Source organism: Bubalus kerabau, chromosome 1, assembly GCF_029407905.1.
Source record: "Bubalus kerabau isolate K-KA32 ecotype Philippines breed swamp buffalo chromosome 1, PCC_UOA_SB_1v2, whole genome shotgun sequence".
NCBI classification, from domain to species: domain Eukaryota; kingdom Metazoa; phylum Chordata; class Mammalia; order Artiodactyla; family Bovidae; genus Bubalus; species Bubalus kerabau.
The window spans coordinates 71910040-71927980 of NC_073624.1; the positions used below are offsets into that span (position 1 = coordinate 71910040).

Here is a 17941-nt window from a genome sequence, read left to right on the forward strand (position 1 = left end):
CAACTGACCATCAGTGGGAACGAGGCTGGGCAAACAGATCAAAGGGAACCCGAGTCAAAAAGCGGTCCTAACCCATTAAAAAACTGAACCCATTTCCAAGTGCTTGTAGCACTTGGGTAGTATTTAAACTTATGGAGAAAGAAAGGAAGCAGCTGCCCTATGAGGTCTCTGGGTCAGACCATTGCTTCTCATGGTTCTCTCTGAGCTGGTCTAACAGGCTAAGTCAGTAATTTAATACCAAACTAAAAAATACAACTTGCTAATCCATGTTTTCGTAAAGATTTTAACTCGGTGATTACTGTCTGTGACTGTAATGTTTTATAGCCTAGCAGACAGCCCTGAAACAAATGGCTAAACTTTTCAACCACAATAGGAGGCTTTCTGAGGAGCCAGGAAATTCCATGTAGCACAATGCCAATAAATACTGAATAAAAGAGGGTTTTCTGTTTCTAGATCCCCAAATCTTACAGGGATCACTTAGGCTAATTCTCTAGTTCTATAACCTATAGAGGGGCTTCCTTGGAGGCTCAGCACTAAAGAATCTGCCTGCCGATGCAGGTAATGCAGGTTCAATCCCTGGGTTGGGAAGATCCCCTGGAGAAGGAAATGGCAACTCACTCCACTATTCTTGCCTGGGAAATCCCATGGACAGAGGAATCTGGTGGGCTACAGTTCATGGGGCTACAAGAAGTTGTACACAACTTAGTGACTAAACAACAACATAACCTATAGAGCAGCTCCTTTTGAAAAGGATTAACAGTAAGCTGCAAAAACTAGACCATTTCTCCTTTTATTCTCTTTTCTACCAAACAAAAGTTCAACATTAGAGTTAACTTTCCTCTAACTCCTCAGTTACCAAGTGATGTCAATTTCTCCTCCTTAGGAAGGCTTACAAAGTAGCTCACTTTCTAGAAAGGTAAGCAAACCACCTGCGATTCAGGCTGTGACTCACACCCCTCTGATCCCCACTCTGAGCAATCTTCTTACCAATTCTCTCTCCCTGGTACCTTCTAAAACCAAGATAATTCCTCCTTCCAGTAGATCCTGAGCAGTATTACTGGCAGCCGCCTCTGACCATAACCACAGTTTCTACTTGTCTTTCTCTCCCCTTCTCTATTTCAACCATTTTGATCAATTGGGATGTATTGTCACAGGAAGATAAAGTATAGTTCAAGGTCTGAGGAAGTAGTTCATCACAAGGGAAGTGGCAAGACAATGTCAGTGGTTAATCCGGGATACAGATGGATGTGCCATAGTGTAACACACTGGAGGGAGGTAGTTTGGGCTTCCTTGGTGGCTCCAATGGTTAAGAATCTGCCTGCAATGCAAGAGACCTGGGTTAGACTTCTGAATTGGGAAGATCCCCTGGAGAAGGGAATGGCAATCCACTCCAGTATTTTTGTCTGGAAAATTCTATAGACAGAGAAATCTGGTGGGCTACAGTCCATGGAGCAGGGAGGTAGTCTGGTGTTATGGGCTCTGCAGTCAAACCGCTTAAGTGCAAATATAGGCTCTGTTAAGGTGGTAAGACCCTGGACAAGTTGCTTAACTATTCAGTGTGTCTGTATCCTTATCTATAAGATGGAAATGTTAGTACCTACCTCACAGGATTGTTGTGAGAATCAAAGGATATGATACAAACCTGAAAACAGTATAATCACTAAACAGTAAGCATTATGCTAGTTACTTTTGAAATGTATAGTATGTATACATTCATGAAATGTATAGTATGTATACATTTGTAAATGTATTCATTTCAACAGAATGAGGTAATTCTATATTATTTTCTTGGAATAAAGTCCATGACATAGTGTTTTGTGAAACTGCAGAATAACATGCTTAGTTTGAGTCTATTTGAGAAAGGAAAAAGAAGAGCAGGATATTTATTTATAGGTGTCTCCAATTAAGTCTACAAAGGCAGGTACCACTACTCAAACACAGAATTGTCTGGGTAGATGGGGGTGGGGGGTGGCTTACATCTGCATACCGGTCTTTGCTTGAATTCACAAGTATATATTAATTTCATAACTAGCTTTAAAAACTGAACATTTTACAGTGGCCTTTCTAACCTTCCAACTGAACCTCCCTTATGTTCTAGTCAAGGAAAAGATAAGCTTGAGATAAGGAAGCTGAGGCCCAGGTAGGAGGAGGTACAACTCCTCCCACGGGTCTTATTTCAGATTCCCTTACAGTCTGTATAGCCCTTTGCACATCATCTGCTTGCCACAGTTTTCAAACTGATCGTTTTTTCCCTCTTCCCCTTCCTTCTTGCTATCTGAGGCACTCCTTTAACTGTGTTCAAGTAGCTTCCACGTTGTGTTTTAACATCTTTCTTCCTAGCTCCCATAACTTTCTCACCACTTGCCTGCTTATCTCTTAGGCCCTTCAGACCTAAGTGCCATGGTCCTGGTGAACCCACTGGAGTGACAATGGGTCCCTACACATTTTGACGGCACAGCGCCCCTTTTACAGAACTGTAGGACAAACTTTGCTCCGAGTTGATTTTTTGCCTTGCAAAAGTCCAAATGATCTTCCACGCAAGATGGAGGGTTTGGCGGAGTCCGAGGTGGTATTTTAGTCAGGAAATAGTACTTGCTGCTTTGGAAGGCACTTTTCAACCACACAAATGTTTTTGCTTTAGTTTTATCCTCAAAGGTATAATAATATTTTGTACCTCCCTCACCCCAACGCTTTCTACCACGTCTGCCCTTTATTACGTGTTAATTTTTATTGTTTTAAAACGCACTCATCACTCTCACCTGTTTCCTATTTTTCACCCTCTAGTCACATAGCGCCATTTATACATATTTTCTATTTTAGCAGGTGGGGAAACAACTGTATGATTAAAGGGGAAGGAAAACAGAATTCGGAGTTCTCGGAAGAGGGTCTTGCAAACTGTCACCCCGGAACCCGGAGCGTCGGAGATCATGCCTGCTCGGGGCTATCCGGGCCACCAGAACAGGGACAGCATCAAAGCGCCGGGCTTCGGGAGAGCCGATTGGTGCCCCGATGAACCAATCAGCGGGCGAGGCTGTGCACCGGCGGGGGAGGGCCAAGATTATAGAGCGGATGGAGTTAAAGGAAAAGGGGCAGGTGTGCCAGGCAAGGTTTCGCGTGCACTTTTGCACCCACCGAGTCATTATTAATCCCGAAACTCTGGTCTCCTAAATTCTGCCTTCCGAATTTCCCAGTTTTATGACGCTGTATAGGGGAAATAAACAGTCCTTATCCTACCATTCATAAGAAGCTCAATGGAACAGCTGTAGGGTTGGGGGTGGGGAGGCCATTAAAATCCTTCCTCTCTCCTTTCCCAGTTCCACTCCAGGTCGTCAACGTAACTCAGTCGGTTCTTGAAATAGTAAATCACTCAACCCCTCACTTAATCGCCAAAGCTGATTACCAAAATGCTATCATTAGACACCTGGAAGAAGTTGCCCCCTCCCCAAGGACTGGGGGAAACAGTATTGGCATTCACTAAAGGCACAGAGTTTTCCCACCAGCAAAGAGAGAAGCCAAGGAGCTCTTAGGCTGAAGTCTGAGAAACTGAGACCTTTTGAGCTGTGCAACCCAGCGCCGGCCCGCGGCCGCCGGGACCACCGCCCCCAAAGCCCCAACCCCCGGCGCAGCGACAGTTTCTCCAAGCTCTACCACACAAACTTCACGCGGAGGCACAAAGATTTGGGGGGATGGGCGCACAGACACCAGATTTCCCTGCTGTGTTTCAAACTTCAGCAGGTCTGTTCCACGCACTTTCTTCCAAGTGACACAGCCCTCAGATTCACAGCGGCGTCCAGCCTTAGCTTTCCCACGGTCCAGCGCTGCCACCCATCACCCATCTACCACCCAAACCCGGGCTGGAGACGCCGCGTCCTTGGGGCTGGGGGAAAGGGGAGGAGGAGAAGAGAGGAATGGCCAGCATAAGTTAAGAGGTGCCCTCCGCGGCCTGGACACCGGCAGCCAGCGGAGGGCCCTGGGGCTGAGGAACAAGGAGAGAGGAGAGCTGGAACCGTGCGGGGAAGGGCCGCGGAGAGAAGGGGCGCCGCCGGTGTCGCTGCACTCACTCTGCATAGCCAGTGGCCCAGGGCAGCCGCCGGGTCTCCTTGAGGATGAGGATTGGGCGGGCGATGTGGTCGGCGCTGCACTCCACCTCGTCCTGAGACAGCCCCAGGAACTCGGGTCGCCCGTAGGGGAAGCGCAGGGGCAGGTCCGAGCCTCCGCAGCCGCCGCTGCCGTGCTCGGAGCCTGAGCTGCCAGCCATGATGCCGCCCATGAAATTGGCCACGGCAGATTTCACTCGAGTGAGCATATTACTCCGGCGCCCGGCAGCAGTGGTGCGAGCAGGGGTCGGCGGCGGCGGCGGGAGCCGGGCTAGGCGCAGCGCGGGGCATGCAGGCTGCGGCGGGCGCCGGGCGCACGGGCAGCCGGGCCGCGGGGCTCGCCGCGCGGCTCCCAGAGCCTAATGCTGCAGGGGGCCGAGCCCCGGCCTCCCGCGCTCCCTGCCGCCGCCGCCTCCCCCCGCTGCACTTCCGCAACCGAGCGGCATGGAGCGGGCCCCCGGCCCAGCCGGGGGAGACGCCGAGCGCACCGGGAGCTGCTGCGCGGCTGCAGCTTGCAGCAGGTCCCTTCTCTGCCCGCAGCGCTCGACTCCTGCGTGAGCGGAACTGAGCCCACCCAGCGAGCCCGCGGAGCCGGCGCGGCTGCTGCCACGGCTACCGCCGCCGTCGAGTCATGTGATAATCCCGTTGCAAGGGCTCCAGCGGCTGCTGAGGCCGTGGCTCAGCCCCTCCCCTGCCGGCCCGAGCGAGGCTCGCACCCGGACCGTGACCTCCTGTGGGAGGGAGCGCCAGGCCCCGTCGGTACCTGGCGGAGGGGATGGGGGGCGCTGTGAGCCTGTGGCTGCACAGGTGTCAGGGGAGGTCACGTGGAGCCGGGCCGCCGGGAAAAGCCAGTTGAGGAATCCACTCGCGGAGGAATGCTGCCTACGCTTTCAAAAAGGGAAACTTCGGGAGCTGGAGGGGAAAAGGTAGACAGGTGAAATCCCGATGGGGCTGCTCCAGGTAATGGAGTGGAAAAGAGGAGCACCTGGTATGAGAGACTTCGGAGCAAAAAGCAACAACCCTCAGTGGTTGCACAAAAATCATTAAAAGTTTTTCCCAAGGCATTTATAGAATTACTTTTCTTTTTCTTTCAGTACCACCACACGCATCATTATCTGCGGAGCAGACCCTGTTTCAGTAAGGTTGATGGCCAAGAAAACAAAAGAGCTCTAAGAAATCAGAAGCAAGCACTATTTTACCTATTAATTAATTGTGTAATAGGTTTATACAAGCATTTTCCTTCAACATACCAACAAAACCGGAGTATCTTTTCAAAGCTGACCCTGTTTACTATTGATACACTTAATGCAGCCTTTTCTTTATTCAAAACATTGTTATAAAATTATCTAAGGGCACGTTAAAATGGAAGGAATTTTTAAAAAAACAAAGCAACTCAAATGCCAAAGTAAAAGTGAATAAATGTCTGGAACCATAACATTTTGTGGTAATCGTATTAAAACAAAATGTTTGTGAAGAATCGATAAATGTGCTTCATCGGGGGTAACGTTTGTTAAATGTTGCCTTAATTTTTTTTTTTTTTTTGCAAGAGAGCTGTGTCCTGTTCATGTTTACTTATTCTGTTTCCTGTTCCTATGTTTACCTACCATGTAATTTGCCAAGATTCTGTGTTACTTGTGGAGGTACACACTGAAAGGCTCACTTGGAAATCGGGAAGGAATACAGGCCCTTTTCTCAGTAAGTGGGGGCGGGGGAAAGAGCAGCCTAGGTTTTGGAAGGTAAGAAAATTCTTTGAACAGAAATTAGCATCCTGGCTTTTAGGGGAGAACTGAGTAAACTTCACTGATTCCCTTTATTCAGTATCTATACTTTTTAAGGCAATTTCTCCTTTGGATTTTTCATGAATAGGTACTTCAATTTACTATATACCAAATGATTATGTAAAAAACAACATTCAACCTTTCAGTGAATATCACGCCTGTCAATGAATTCTTTAATTCTTTTCTCAGAGGTAGCTCAACTGATAAAGAATTCGCCAGCAATAAGGAGACCCCAGTTTGAGTCCTGGGCCAGGAAGATCCGCTGGAGAAGGGATAGGCTACCCACTCCAGTATTCTGGCCTGGAGAATTCCATGAACTGTATAGTCCATGGGGTCCCAGAGAGTCAGACATGATTGAGTGACTTTCAGAACAGAAATGTAGTTTTTTATCTTGGCCCCCTTTCCCTAATTTTAAAATTGGGAGCAGAACTGAAAAAGATGCAAAAGCTGAAGAACCATCCCATCCCCCCTAAAGTCTTCTCAATCTTTGCTTTGTTCATTGTAAACTGCTTCTAAATGAGAAATATCAATGCAGTGATTAAACATCCAACCAACTATTAATACCTGCTCCAACATCCACTGAGTTATACAAACTTAGAATCTCTTTGTCAAGCTCTTGTAGAACAATGACCTTTTAACAACTTTCTATGGATACTTCCTGCTTTCCAGGTGGCTCAGTGGTAAAGAATCCATCTGCCAAGCAGGAGATGCTGTTTTGATCCCTTGGCTGGAAAGATCCCTTGGAGAAGGAAATGGCAACACACTTCAGTATTCTTACCTGGAAAATTCCATGGACAGAGGAGCCTGGCAGGCTGCACATCACTGATCTCAAAGAGTCAGACATGACTGAGCAAGTAAACAGCAGCTATAACATAGATACTTCAGTAACAAATCTCTATTGAGATGAATTTACTATTTTCTTCCCTTTATTTCACCTTAGGGCAAAGCTTTACTAGAGGTTTTACTTTACCTAAGGCTTTCCTTAGTTATTTACTAGATAAAAGATTTATTTTTCAATTTATTTTTTTCTCTTTCTTTTTTTTAAATTTGATTTTATTTTTAAACTTTACATAATTGTATTAGTTTTGCCAAATATCAAAATGAATCCGCCACAGGTATACATGTGTTCCCGACCCTGAATCCTCCTCCCTCCTCCCTCCCCATACCATCCCTCTGGGTCGTCCCAGTGCACTAGCCCCAAGCATCCAGTATCATGCATTGAACCTGGACTGGCAACTCGTTTCATACATGATATTTTACATGTTTCAATTTAAATGTAGTACCCAATCGCGGTCAATAAATAAAGTTCAATAGTACAGACTGTAAACAAAAAAAGTAAAAGACCAAATCATTTCCCTAGGGGATGACCACTGTTATGATTTTCTGTAGGCTTTTTTGTCGAGTAGGATATTTATCATAATTAAATTTGGTAATTTAGCCATATTTGTGAACCAGCATTTTGTAAGATTATTTTATGTTTCTCGGTAATCTGGTTATTATCTGTTATGGGAAAGTTCTGGCATATCTTTATGCACAGCAGACTTTGTTCTGCTCAGTTCAGTTCAGTTCAGTCACTCAGTCGTGTCTGACTCTTTGCGACCCCATGAATCGCAGCACACCAGGCCTCCCTGTCCATCACAGACTCCCAGAGTTCACTCAGACTCAAGTCCATCGAGTCAGTGATGCCATCCTGCCATCTCATCCTCTGTCGTCCCCTTCTTCTCCTGCCCCCAATCCCTCCCAACATCAGAGTCTTTTCAAATGAGTCAACTCTTCGCATGAGGTGGCTAAAGTACTGGAGTTTCAGCTTTAGCATCATTCCTTCCAAAGAAATCCCAGGGCTGATCTCCTTCAGAATGGACTGGTTGGATCTCCTTGCAGTCCAAGGGACTCTCAAGAGTCTTCTCCAACACCACAGTTCAAGAGCATCAATTCTTCAGTGCTCAACCTTCTTCACAGTCCAATTCTCACATCCATACATGACCACAGGAAAAACCATAGCCTTGACTAGATGGACCTTTGTTGGCAAAGTAATGTCTCTGCTTTTGAATATGCTCTCTAGGTTGGACATAACTTTCCTTTCAAGGAGTAAGCGTCTTTTAATTTCATGGCTGCAGTCACCATCTGCAGTGATTTTGGAGCCCAAAAAAATCAAGTCTGACACTGTTTCCACTGTTTCCCATCTATTTCCCATAAAGTGATGGGACCGGATGCCATGATCTTCGTTTTCTGAATGTTGAGCTTTAAGCCAACTTTTTCACTCTTGACTTTCACCTTCATCAAGAGGCTTTTGAGTTCCTCTTCACTTTCTGCCATAAGGGTGGTGGCATCTGCATATCTGAGGTCATTGATATTTCTCCCGGCAATCTTGATTCCAGCTTGTGTTTCTTCCAGTCCAGCGTTTCTCATGATGTACTCTGCATATAAGTTAAATAAGCAGGGTGACAATATACAGCCTTGACGTACTCCTTTTCCTATATGGAACCAGTCTGTTGTTCCATGTCCAGTTCTAACTGTTGCCTCCTGACCTGCATATAGGTTTCTCAAGAGGCAGGTCTGGTGGTCTGGTATTCCCATCTCTTTCATAATTTTCCACAGTTTATTGTGATCCACACAAAGGCTTCGGCATAGTCAATAAAGCAGAAATAGATGTTTTTCTTGACCTCTCTTGCTTTTTCCATCATCCAGCAGATGTTGGCAATTTGATCTCTGGTTCCTCTGCCTTTTCTAAAACCAGCTTGAACATCAGGAAGTTCACACGGTTCACATATTGCTGAAGCCTGGCTTGGAGAATTTTGAGCATTACTGCTAACCACAGGCAAAACAGGAATCCTATGCCTGTTCTCCTTTGAATTTTTGGTATGTGTTCACAGCCAACTAATTAATCAACTATCTTATCTTTATACCCGCTTCTAAGGTCAGTGTCCCATCCTAGGGTTTTTCAGAGAAATATTTCCCATATAATTTACTCCCCAGTTATGTCACCCATGAAGATCAGTGTTTTAGCTAAGCAGTAAATTGTCATTAAAATGGGAGTAGTCATCGCTTTAATGGGAAGCCCCTGAAAAAGTACCTTTCATACCTATTACAGACGCAAATTTGGTAATATTTGTGCTTCCAGCTTTAGAAGTAGTTATTTATTCCCTAAATCAAATGGCATAGTAATCAATGGGTTTGTTATACCCTGTGTGTATGCTCCACTCATCAAAAAGTATCCTTCATTTGTCTCTCTTGTTATTCTCTTTTTCCCTGAAAATTATGAGTTTGAAGCCTTTAGTAGAATATCCATTTACAGGATAGATACATAGACCTTATATTTGGATGTTCTTTGTGTAAACATAATCTCATTTCTAGGCCTATAATATTATACTTTTGACTATTCAATGACTCTTTGCTAGCAACAAGACTATTTTCAAGAGAAAACAAAAAAGGTCTGGATGATGTCTTCAGTTAAAACATCAAGGAAACCTCCCAACCCTAGATATTAATTAATTACAAAAGGAAAAGCAATGAGTTGCAGTGGAAAAAAAAAAAAAAAAAACCTGGCAGTCATCACCTAAAAGAAGTGATCACGGTTAACATCCTGTGAAGATGTGAAGTGAAGTCGTTCGGTCGTGTCTGACTCTTGCGACCCTGTGGACTGTAGTCAGCCAGACTCCTCTGTCCATGGGATTCTCCAGGCAAGAATACTGGAGTGGGTTACCATTTCCTTCTCCAGGGGATCTTCCCAACCCAGGGATTGAACCCGGGTCTCCCGCATTGGAGGCAGATGCTTTAACTTCTGAGCCACCAGGGAAGCCCATCCTGTACCTGCTGACATTTCATGATGAAACTAACACATCACTTCATGGTATTCTTCCCAAATCCTTTAACTTCTGTATAGTCAAGAGAAAACGAGTCAAACCCAAGCCAAAGGTCTTCTACAAAAATACCTGACCAGGTATCTTCAAAGTGTCGAGCTGGAAGGTACATACTATTGGGTATAAAATAGGCTACAAGGATGTATTTGAAAACATGTGGAATAAAGTCAATATTTTGTAATGTGTGTGTGTGTGATAGTTGCTCAGTCATGTCTGACTCTTTGCAACCGCATGGATTACAGCCCGCCTGGTTCCTCCGTCTATGGGATTTCCCAGGCAAGAATACTGGAGTAGGTTGCTATTCCCTTCTCCAGGGGATCTTTCTGACCCAGGGATTGAACCCGGGTCTCCTGCACTCCAGGTGGACTTTTTACCATCTGAGCCACACGAGTAATACTATATGTAAATGGAGTGTAATCTTTAAAAAAATAGTATAAAATTGTTTTTTAAGTGTCCAGTTTCTGTTAGTCAAGGCAAACCTGAGGAATTGTTAGACTGGGGATATAAGGAGCACAATCTGCTACAACGGTGTATGAACGTTAATTTCTTAGTTCATCAATACTAGGGGAAAACTGGGTAAAGGGTACATAGGAACAAAAATGTTAAAAATACAGAGATTTGGGTTTCAAGTAAAAAGCTCATTTGCAAGACAGGCCACGAGAAGGATGAAAGTGAAAGTCGCTCAGTCGCGTCCAATTCTTTGCAACCCCATGGACTATATGGTCCATGGAATTCTCTAGGCCAGGAATACTGGAGTGGGTAGCCTTTTCCTTCTCCAGAGGATCTTTCCAACTCAGGGATCAAACCCGGGTCTCCCACATTGTGGGTGGATTCTTTACCAGGTGAGCCACAAGGGAAGCCCGAGAATGCTGGAGTGGGTAGCCTATCCCTTCTCCAAGAAGGATGAATAATGCCATTCCAGGACTCAGCCGTCTCAACAGCAGCAGGTACATACCGCCTCGAATTGTATCTGGCAGTTTATCCATGTCTTCTCATTAAACAGTGAAATCCTATAGGGTAAGAACATTCTTACTCATCTTTGTATTTCCAGCACATAGCCTAATGACTAGCAAGTTAAACGGCTCAGTTGGTAAATTAATTCTTTTTTTTTTGGCTGTGCCTTGGTGCATCAGGATCTTAGTTCCCCAACCAGAGATTGAACCTATGCCCCTGCAGTGGAAACATGGTGTCCTAAACACTGGACTGTCAGAGAATTCCCAGTAAATTAATTCTTTTTTGTTGTTGTTGTCAATCTATTCTGGAGAAGAATGTAACTTGTTTGAATGGCCAAAACTGTTATATTTATACCCTCTGTTTTCTTAAAGTTCTTTCTCAAGTTATCCCTTAAGATCAGTCTTATCTATAAGTAGAACTTCCTTAACCTCTGGTATTCCATAGATAATGCTTAGCTAACTTCAGTCAATATCCAGATTGGTAATAATATGGATAGAAATTCCCTGGAGGGCCAGTGGTTAGAACTCCACAATTCTACTGTAGGGACCATGGATATGATCCCTGGTTGGGGAACTAAGATCCTGCAAGCTGCCTAGTGCAGCTAATAATAATAATAGTAATAATAATGATAATATTAAGGCATGTGGGTTTCTGCTTCACAGCAAACTGGTAACCTGATGTATATCAATCAGAATATAATATTAAAATAGTTAACATTAACTTGCTTTTGCTTCAGAAATACTTTAGATTCTGGTTTCACATGTAGTAATGTACTGACCAGAAATCTTTGACTAGTAAGAAGGATTTTATTTCGCCACAGTAAAAAAAAAAAAAAAAAAACAAAAAAAAAAAACACTTTTATTTATAAATAACTATTTCCTTATGAACCAGGAGATTTATAGCTAATTTTTGAGTACAGAGTTACAGCATCTCAGCAAATTTTACATCCATCAGTACAGATGTTCTCTAGATTACAAACACCTAATCTCAGAATCACTGGTACATTCAATCAATGGATTACATCTGACTTTTCTTCTTACTTTCCCATTGGCCACTTTCTATAGACTATTCTATCCCATGCCCACCTTGTCCTAGTGAAACCACTGCTTTAAAACTGAAATGGGAATTGTATACATCTGAATCCTTCTCACTTAATTCTAGTCCCATAAGACCTACTGTAGATTAGACACTGAAATATGCCAATTATAAGAATACTTAAAAATAAAATGGAAATAAATATATATAATATAAACATATAGTATATATTTAAAATATGTATACAATAAATATATATTTTATTTAATTAATAAATAAATAATAGAAATATATCATATCATATAAATATATTATACATAAGTATATAATATATATTTAATATATAATGTACTGCTAGGGCTAAGTCAGTCCCGTAGTGTCCAACTCTTTGAGACCCCATAGACTGTAGTCTACCAGGTTCCTCTGTTCATGGGATTCTCTAGGCAAGAATACTGGAGCGGGTTGCCGTGCCCTCCTCCAGGGGATCTTCCCCACCCAAGGATCAAACCCGGTCTCCTATGTCGTCTGCATTGACAGGTGGGTTCTTTACCACTAGTGCCACCTGGGAGGTCCACTCTGTTCCTTTAATGACCCACAATTTAAACACACATACATATAATAGATAAAAAATATCCAGTATGTTGTATATGTGAAACTGAAAAGGAGTACCCTTAAAACCAAGATCTCTTATTGAGTTTATGATTAATCTCTTTATCCAAAATCTCTTTATTCATTTCTTTCTCCCATTTGACTTTGATCCTGTGCTAACAGAACACTAATCAACCAGTGGTCAGATGACTAAAGTTACTTAATATATAGTAATTATATTAAATGTATAAATAGTTATATATAATAATAAACATAAATATAGTATATACATAAACATATAACATGTTTATTACAAATATAAAACAAAGTATATTATAAATATATATCATATAATATATAAATAATAAATAAAATTAATTTAATATTTAATTAATATGTATTTAAAATAGGTCTGTATTAAATTATTTATTTTTAACATATATATAATTTATACATTACAAGGAAAAAATAATCATTCCAATCTCATAGGGTAGCTTTGAATCAGTGAGAAAGTAGTTATAAATATGATATAACTCATGTTGGCTCAGGGTTATCTGTTCTATTTAAATCTATTTTTTATATAGGGACTAGTTTTTAATATTAAAATTTTAAACCATTTCCTCTTTTTAATTATTTTCACTTACAACAAGAAAAGTAGAAATACTGCATACGATTATTTTGATAATTAAGTGGAAAGCATGGAAATTCCTATTATTTTTCCTGATACAGAGTGGATGGTTAATAAATGAATAATCTACATTACAGTACTGACAGCACCCTGCCCTGTGAGAGAAGGAAAGTTTACATGTTGTTGACAATGCTCTTCTATCCTACAAGTTAAACATTGTTTCCAATGCTGCTTATTAACACTGCCTGTTTACTAATGAGGAAACTGAAGTTGGGGAAGGTAATGGCTTGTCTAAAACCACATAGCTAGTAACAAAATAGGACCCAGTCCCACTGTGTACTTTCATATTCCATCAACTATAAAGTTTACATTACAAAATATTTTCCCTACCTTTACCAAATAAAGACCTGATATTTCAGTTAATCTTAAGGATTTTGTTAATTTTCTATGGATTCAGAAATTTCTAAATTTCTTAGAAACTTCAGACTGTTATAAGTACAATAATGCCATTTGTAAATGGTTCCAAATTCCAAACAAATTACTTTCTATTTTTTTAGATAGAACTTGTTTTAAATTGGTAGCTGCCTGCTGCCGCTGCTGCTGCTAAGTCGCATCAGTCGTGTCCAACTCTGTGCGACCCAGAGACATCAGCCCACAAGGCTGCCCCATCCCTGGGATTCTCCAGGCAAGAACACTGGAGTGGGTTGCCATTTCCTTCTCCAATGCGTGAAAGTGAAAAGTGAAAGTGAAGTCGCTCAGTCGTGTCCGACCCTCAGCGACCCCATGGACTGCAGCCTTCCAGGCTCCTCTGTCCCTGGGAGTTTCCAGGCAAGAGTACTGGAGTGGGGTGCTATTGTAGCTGCCTAGGTTATGCTGAAGTTGTTTGAAAATTCTAAGTTCTATTATACTGAAATATTTTCTAAAAAATTATAAAATTACCAGTCTGTTTCCAAGCCTTTCTATAATAAATAGATTTTTAAAAGAGAGAGATGTTAACATTTCTATGTTAACATCTCTCTCTTTTAAAAATCTATTTATTATCATCTGAGCCTATAATCTATCTCCATTAACCCTATACCCAAGGGAGGAGGGGACAAGTTTATTTCTGGTTCACCCTAACCATGAGAATGTAGTCCTTTAGGGTCCCTTTTTTTTTAGTTAGCTATTTATTTTTGGCTGTGTTGGGTATTCATTGCAGCTTGGACTTTTCTCTAGTTGCGTGATCAGAGGCTACTCGACCGTTGCAGTGGCTTCTCTTGTTGCAGAGAATGGGCTGTAGGGTGAGCAGGCTTCAGCAGTTGCGCTCTTGGGCTCTGAAGCACAGGCTCAATGGTTGTGGCACACAGGCTTAGTTGCTTCGTGGAATGCAGGAATCTTCTGGGATCGGGGATTGAATCCCTGTCTCCTGCATTGGCAGGCAGATTCTTTACCGCTGAACCATCAGGGAAGCACAATATCTCTTTTTAAATGTGATCTATTAGTCACTTAAAAATTCCTGCTCTTAGGATTATTTTTTCAAGGCAATGATAGTCTGAGTCAAGTAGCCAATGAAGATTGTTGACTCAATGAGAAAGTTAACTTGTACTCTGAGAAGGGCATGTGGTTCACAAAAATTCAGAAGTCAAGCAACTAAAGACAGCTTTTTAAGTAAGAACTGCAAACTCAAATTACTTTTTATTCCCTCAAAGGATCAGTCTTATTCTATGCCACTGTGTGCAATAGCTATTTAGGCTGTCTTGGAAATGCAGAATTAGTTGCTTTGTCTCTTTGTCATCTGCTGTATTTTCAGTTAAAGTAGAAAGGCTTTCTATGTTTGTCTGTAAATATTTTTAGGATCAGCTTTCCATAACCCAAGAGGACGGGCACAACAAATAATGTCAGATTTTATTGAAAAGCAAGGTGACCCACCCCTATTACCCTGGTTATCCCTTCATAATGAACATATCCTACTTTTATGAACTTTTCCCTTATGTCTACTTCAGTGAATTTAAAAATTAATTTATGGTCTCAATTTTCTTCTAATTGCTTTGACTATGGAAAACTGGCATATTAAATTCTAGACCAGCAACCACAAGGATCCCCCATAAACTTGTTAGGAAAGTAAATTCTCTGGCTCCATCCCAGCTCTATTGAATCAGAACCTATGGGGGTGGTACCCAACAATCTCATTTACCAAGCCATTCAGGAGATTCTGATAGAACCCATTTGAGAAATACTGGCATATGAGACATGTGTGCTGTTTATTATACTTAATGCTCAGGCAGACACGGAAGTGAGGGAATATATCAAATAAGAAAATAAGGAGTGGCCCAAGCGCTTTGACTCTAAATGGATACAGAACAAGCACAGCCATGGATGAGACTCATAAACTGGTTCTGTTCAGATACAGATGAACTGGCCCTTTCTTCTGTTTGGTTTCTATGGGCTTACGTTAGTGCAAAATCCCAAGTACATTTTCCATAGGCAGGTCTGTAATAAACTGGTTCTGTTCAGATACAGATGAACTGTCCCTTTCTTCTGCTTGGTTTCCATGGCCTTACGTTAGTGTCAAACCCCAAGGACATCTGCCATAGGCAGATTTGTAAATTTTTCAGCATATGGGAAACTGTTGAGAAAGAAGTAGGCTTGACCACTGCCTGCTAATCACTTCCCAGCCTGGATTACACAATATGCAGTCTGTCTGTGCACATGCTTCTGTCATGTGCCAAACAGGGACCAAAAAAAAAGTAATATATAAATGCTGCTGTTTAGTCACTAAGTTGTGTCTGACTCTTTGCGACTTCATGGACTGTAGCTTGCCAGGCTCTTCTGTCCATAGGATTTTGCAAACAAGAATGCTGGAGTGGGTTGCCATTTCTTTCTCCGGGGGGATCTTCTCAACCCAGAGATTGAACCTGCATCTCCTGAATTGGCAGGTAGATTCTTTACCATTGAGCCACCTGGGAAGCCCAATAAATAAATATATGTGTATAAATAAGTACATTTATATGAATATATTTGCATAAATAAGTACATTATATAAATAAAGATGTTTATATAAATAAATAAATATGTATTATATATTTTTAAAAAATCTTCATTTTTGGTAATGTTTTACTAAAGTAACAAAGTGATCATTTTTAGAAAAAGCAAAACATTTTTGGCCCTCCTTTTATTTTTTTGTAAGACTTTGTATTGTTTTTTAGTTTAATTGAGGGAACCAGGGCACTAGATATAATTTTTCAAAGCCTGATGCTTTATAGGGTTTTAATCTGACTCAGAATTCTCTACTTGTGTATCTTCCAGGTATCTTAAAATAAACATACACAAATAGAATTTCATGACCATGACTCTGCTTTTCCTCCTCCTGAAACTATGGTGTCAATTAATGACATTAGTATCCACCTATCTAATCTAAAGATCTGAGAGGTATCTTCCCATATCAGTCTGTCAACCTGTTTTGTATCTACCTTCCAAATACCTGCCAAGCTTATCTTCCCCTGACTATTGCAGAGCTACCAATTTTGCTCAGATTCACCATGTCATACTCAGACTTCTCAGCAGTTTTCTTGCTGAGAAAGTGAGAGCTCTACTCTGCACGTGGAGCTATCTTCCACACAGCAGTGAAAACGAGTTTTCTAAACAGAGCACCTGGTGATGTTATTGCCTTCCATTTTAAACTCTTCAGTTGGCTATTTAGTTAAAAACCATGAGCCTTCATGATCTGGTTCTGATCACCTTTCCAGACACAAGTTAACCTTTTCTGTGCTGCAGACTTATTACTTGTCACTTTCAGAATGTGATGTCCTTTTACCCCACCTTCTTGTCTGAACAGGCTATTTGCTTTTGCCTGAAATGCAGCAAGCCTGTCTTCTCTCCCTCCCCCAACACCCGATGGCTAACTCCTAAATTTTTTTTTTTATCCCTCACATCTTTTCAGCAGCTAACAGCTTCTTTCTGTATATTCCCAAAGCACCTTTATATAACTCTATCCATAATTATAGCACGTCATGTTGTGTTAAAATTATCTGATCCTATATGTAAGACAGTTGAAAAAAGGGGGCTGTTTCTTTTTCTCTCTGAATCTATAGTATTTACCACACATTATATGTATTAAATACAGGTTGAAAAAATAAACAACTATGGCAAAGAGGGAATGGCAACAATAAGTGTCTCACTTAAAGATCAAATTAGAGGGCTTTAGTAGTACTTTCTAGTGTAAAAAAAGATAGAGATAAAAGGTTCACAAACCCAGGCCAGTACTTCCTAGCATCCTAATTTTGGTGTCTAGGGATTACCAGATTTAGTGTAAATATCCTCAGTATATAAGTCTGATGAAACCATATGTTGAAAAGCACTTTATTTGATACAGCTGGAAAACAAAACTGTGCCCTAAATTTGAATATAAATGTATTTTGAATGCTCTTATACTTGATGCCTTTGATACTTCTATTAAATTATGAAAAAATGTATGTAAAAATTAATAAATAAAAAATCTCAATTAAAATAGAGTTGGGAGGCCAGATGATGATAGCTGAGCCCAAGGAAAGACTTCTTCTTCTTGCCTGGCAAGAGTTCAGCCAATGAAAGGCTGTCACAACTCAGCTAATGGAAAGGCGCTACACTTCAGAACTCTCAGTTCCTCCAGTGGGTTCTTTGTTTACTACTGCCTTCCTGACTTCCTTTCCCCCTCTTTAAAAGAGTTTTTTCATTGAGGGAGAGGGCTGTGACAGGTGGAACAGTGGCAAAGAGTCTGCCTGCCAATGCAGGAGATGCAAGAGATGTGGGTTTGATCCCAGGGTCAAGAAGATCCCTTGGAGTAGGAAGTGGCACCCCACTCCAAAATTCTTGCCTGGAAAATTCCATGGGCAGAGGAGCCTGGCAGACCACAGTCAGTGGGGCTGCAAAGAGCCGGACACGACTGAGCACTCTGAGCAGTGTCATGGCTGTAAACCTGGATTTCAATTCTTTGCTCATCTTGAATAAAACCATTTTTTGGCAGAAGGACTAACTGGTAGTCTA

At 41.7% G+C, this 17941-nt stretch overlaps 1 protein-coding gene and 1 long non-coding RNA gene across 7 annotated transcripts in view; one reads left to right on the forward strand and one right to left on the reverse strand.

Moving 5' to 3' along the window:
* The window catches only part of PPM1H (protein phosphatase, Mg2+/Mn2+ dependent 1H), a 300784-nt gene extending 295761 nt beyond the window's left edge, over positions 1-5023 (reverse strand). For all 4 annotated transcript variants that reach the window (XM_055579318.1, XM_055579327.1, XM_055579311.1 and 1 more), the window contains exon 1: positions 4062-5023. In XM_055579318.1, the coding sequence (XP_055435293.1) occupies positions 4062-4306 (245 nt within the window). In that variant the 5' untranslated portion in view covers positions 4307-5023. The remainder of the gene's footprint in view (positions 1-4061) is intronic.
* Positions 2056-5542, forward strand: LOC129650659 (uncharacterized). 3 transcript variants are annotated; one of them, XR_008713920.1, is made up of 3 exons: positions 2089-2655; positions 2821-3735; positions 5192-5542. It is a non-coding gene; the product is annotated as an uncharacterized LOC129650659 (long non-coding RNA). The 3 variants fall into 3 exon arrangements; XR_008713921.1 differs by having other exon boundaries at positions 2824-3735; XR_008713919.1 differs by having other exon boundaries at positions 2056-3735.
* The last annotated feature ends 12399 nt before the right edge of the window (positions 5543-17941 follow it).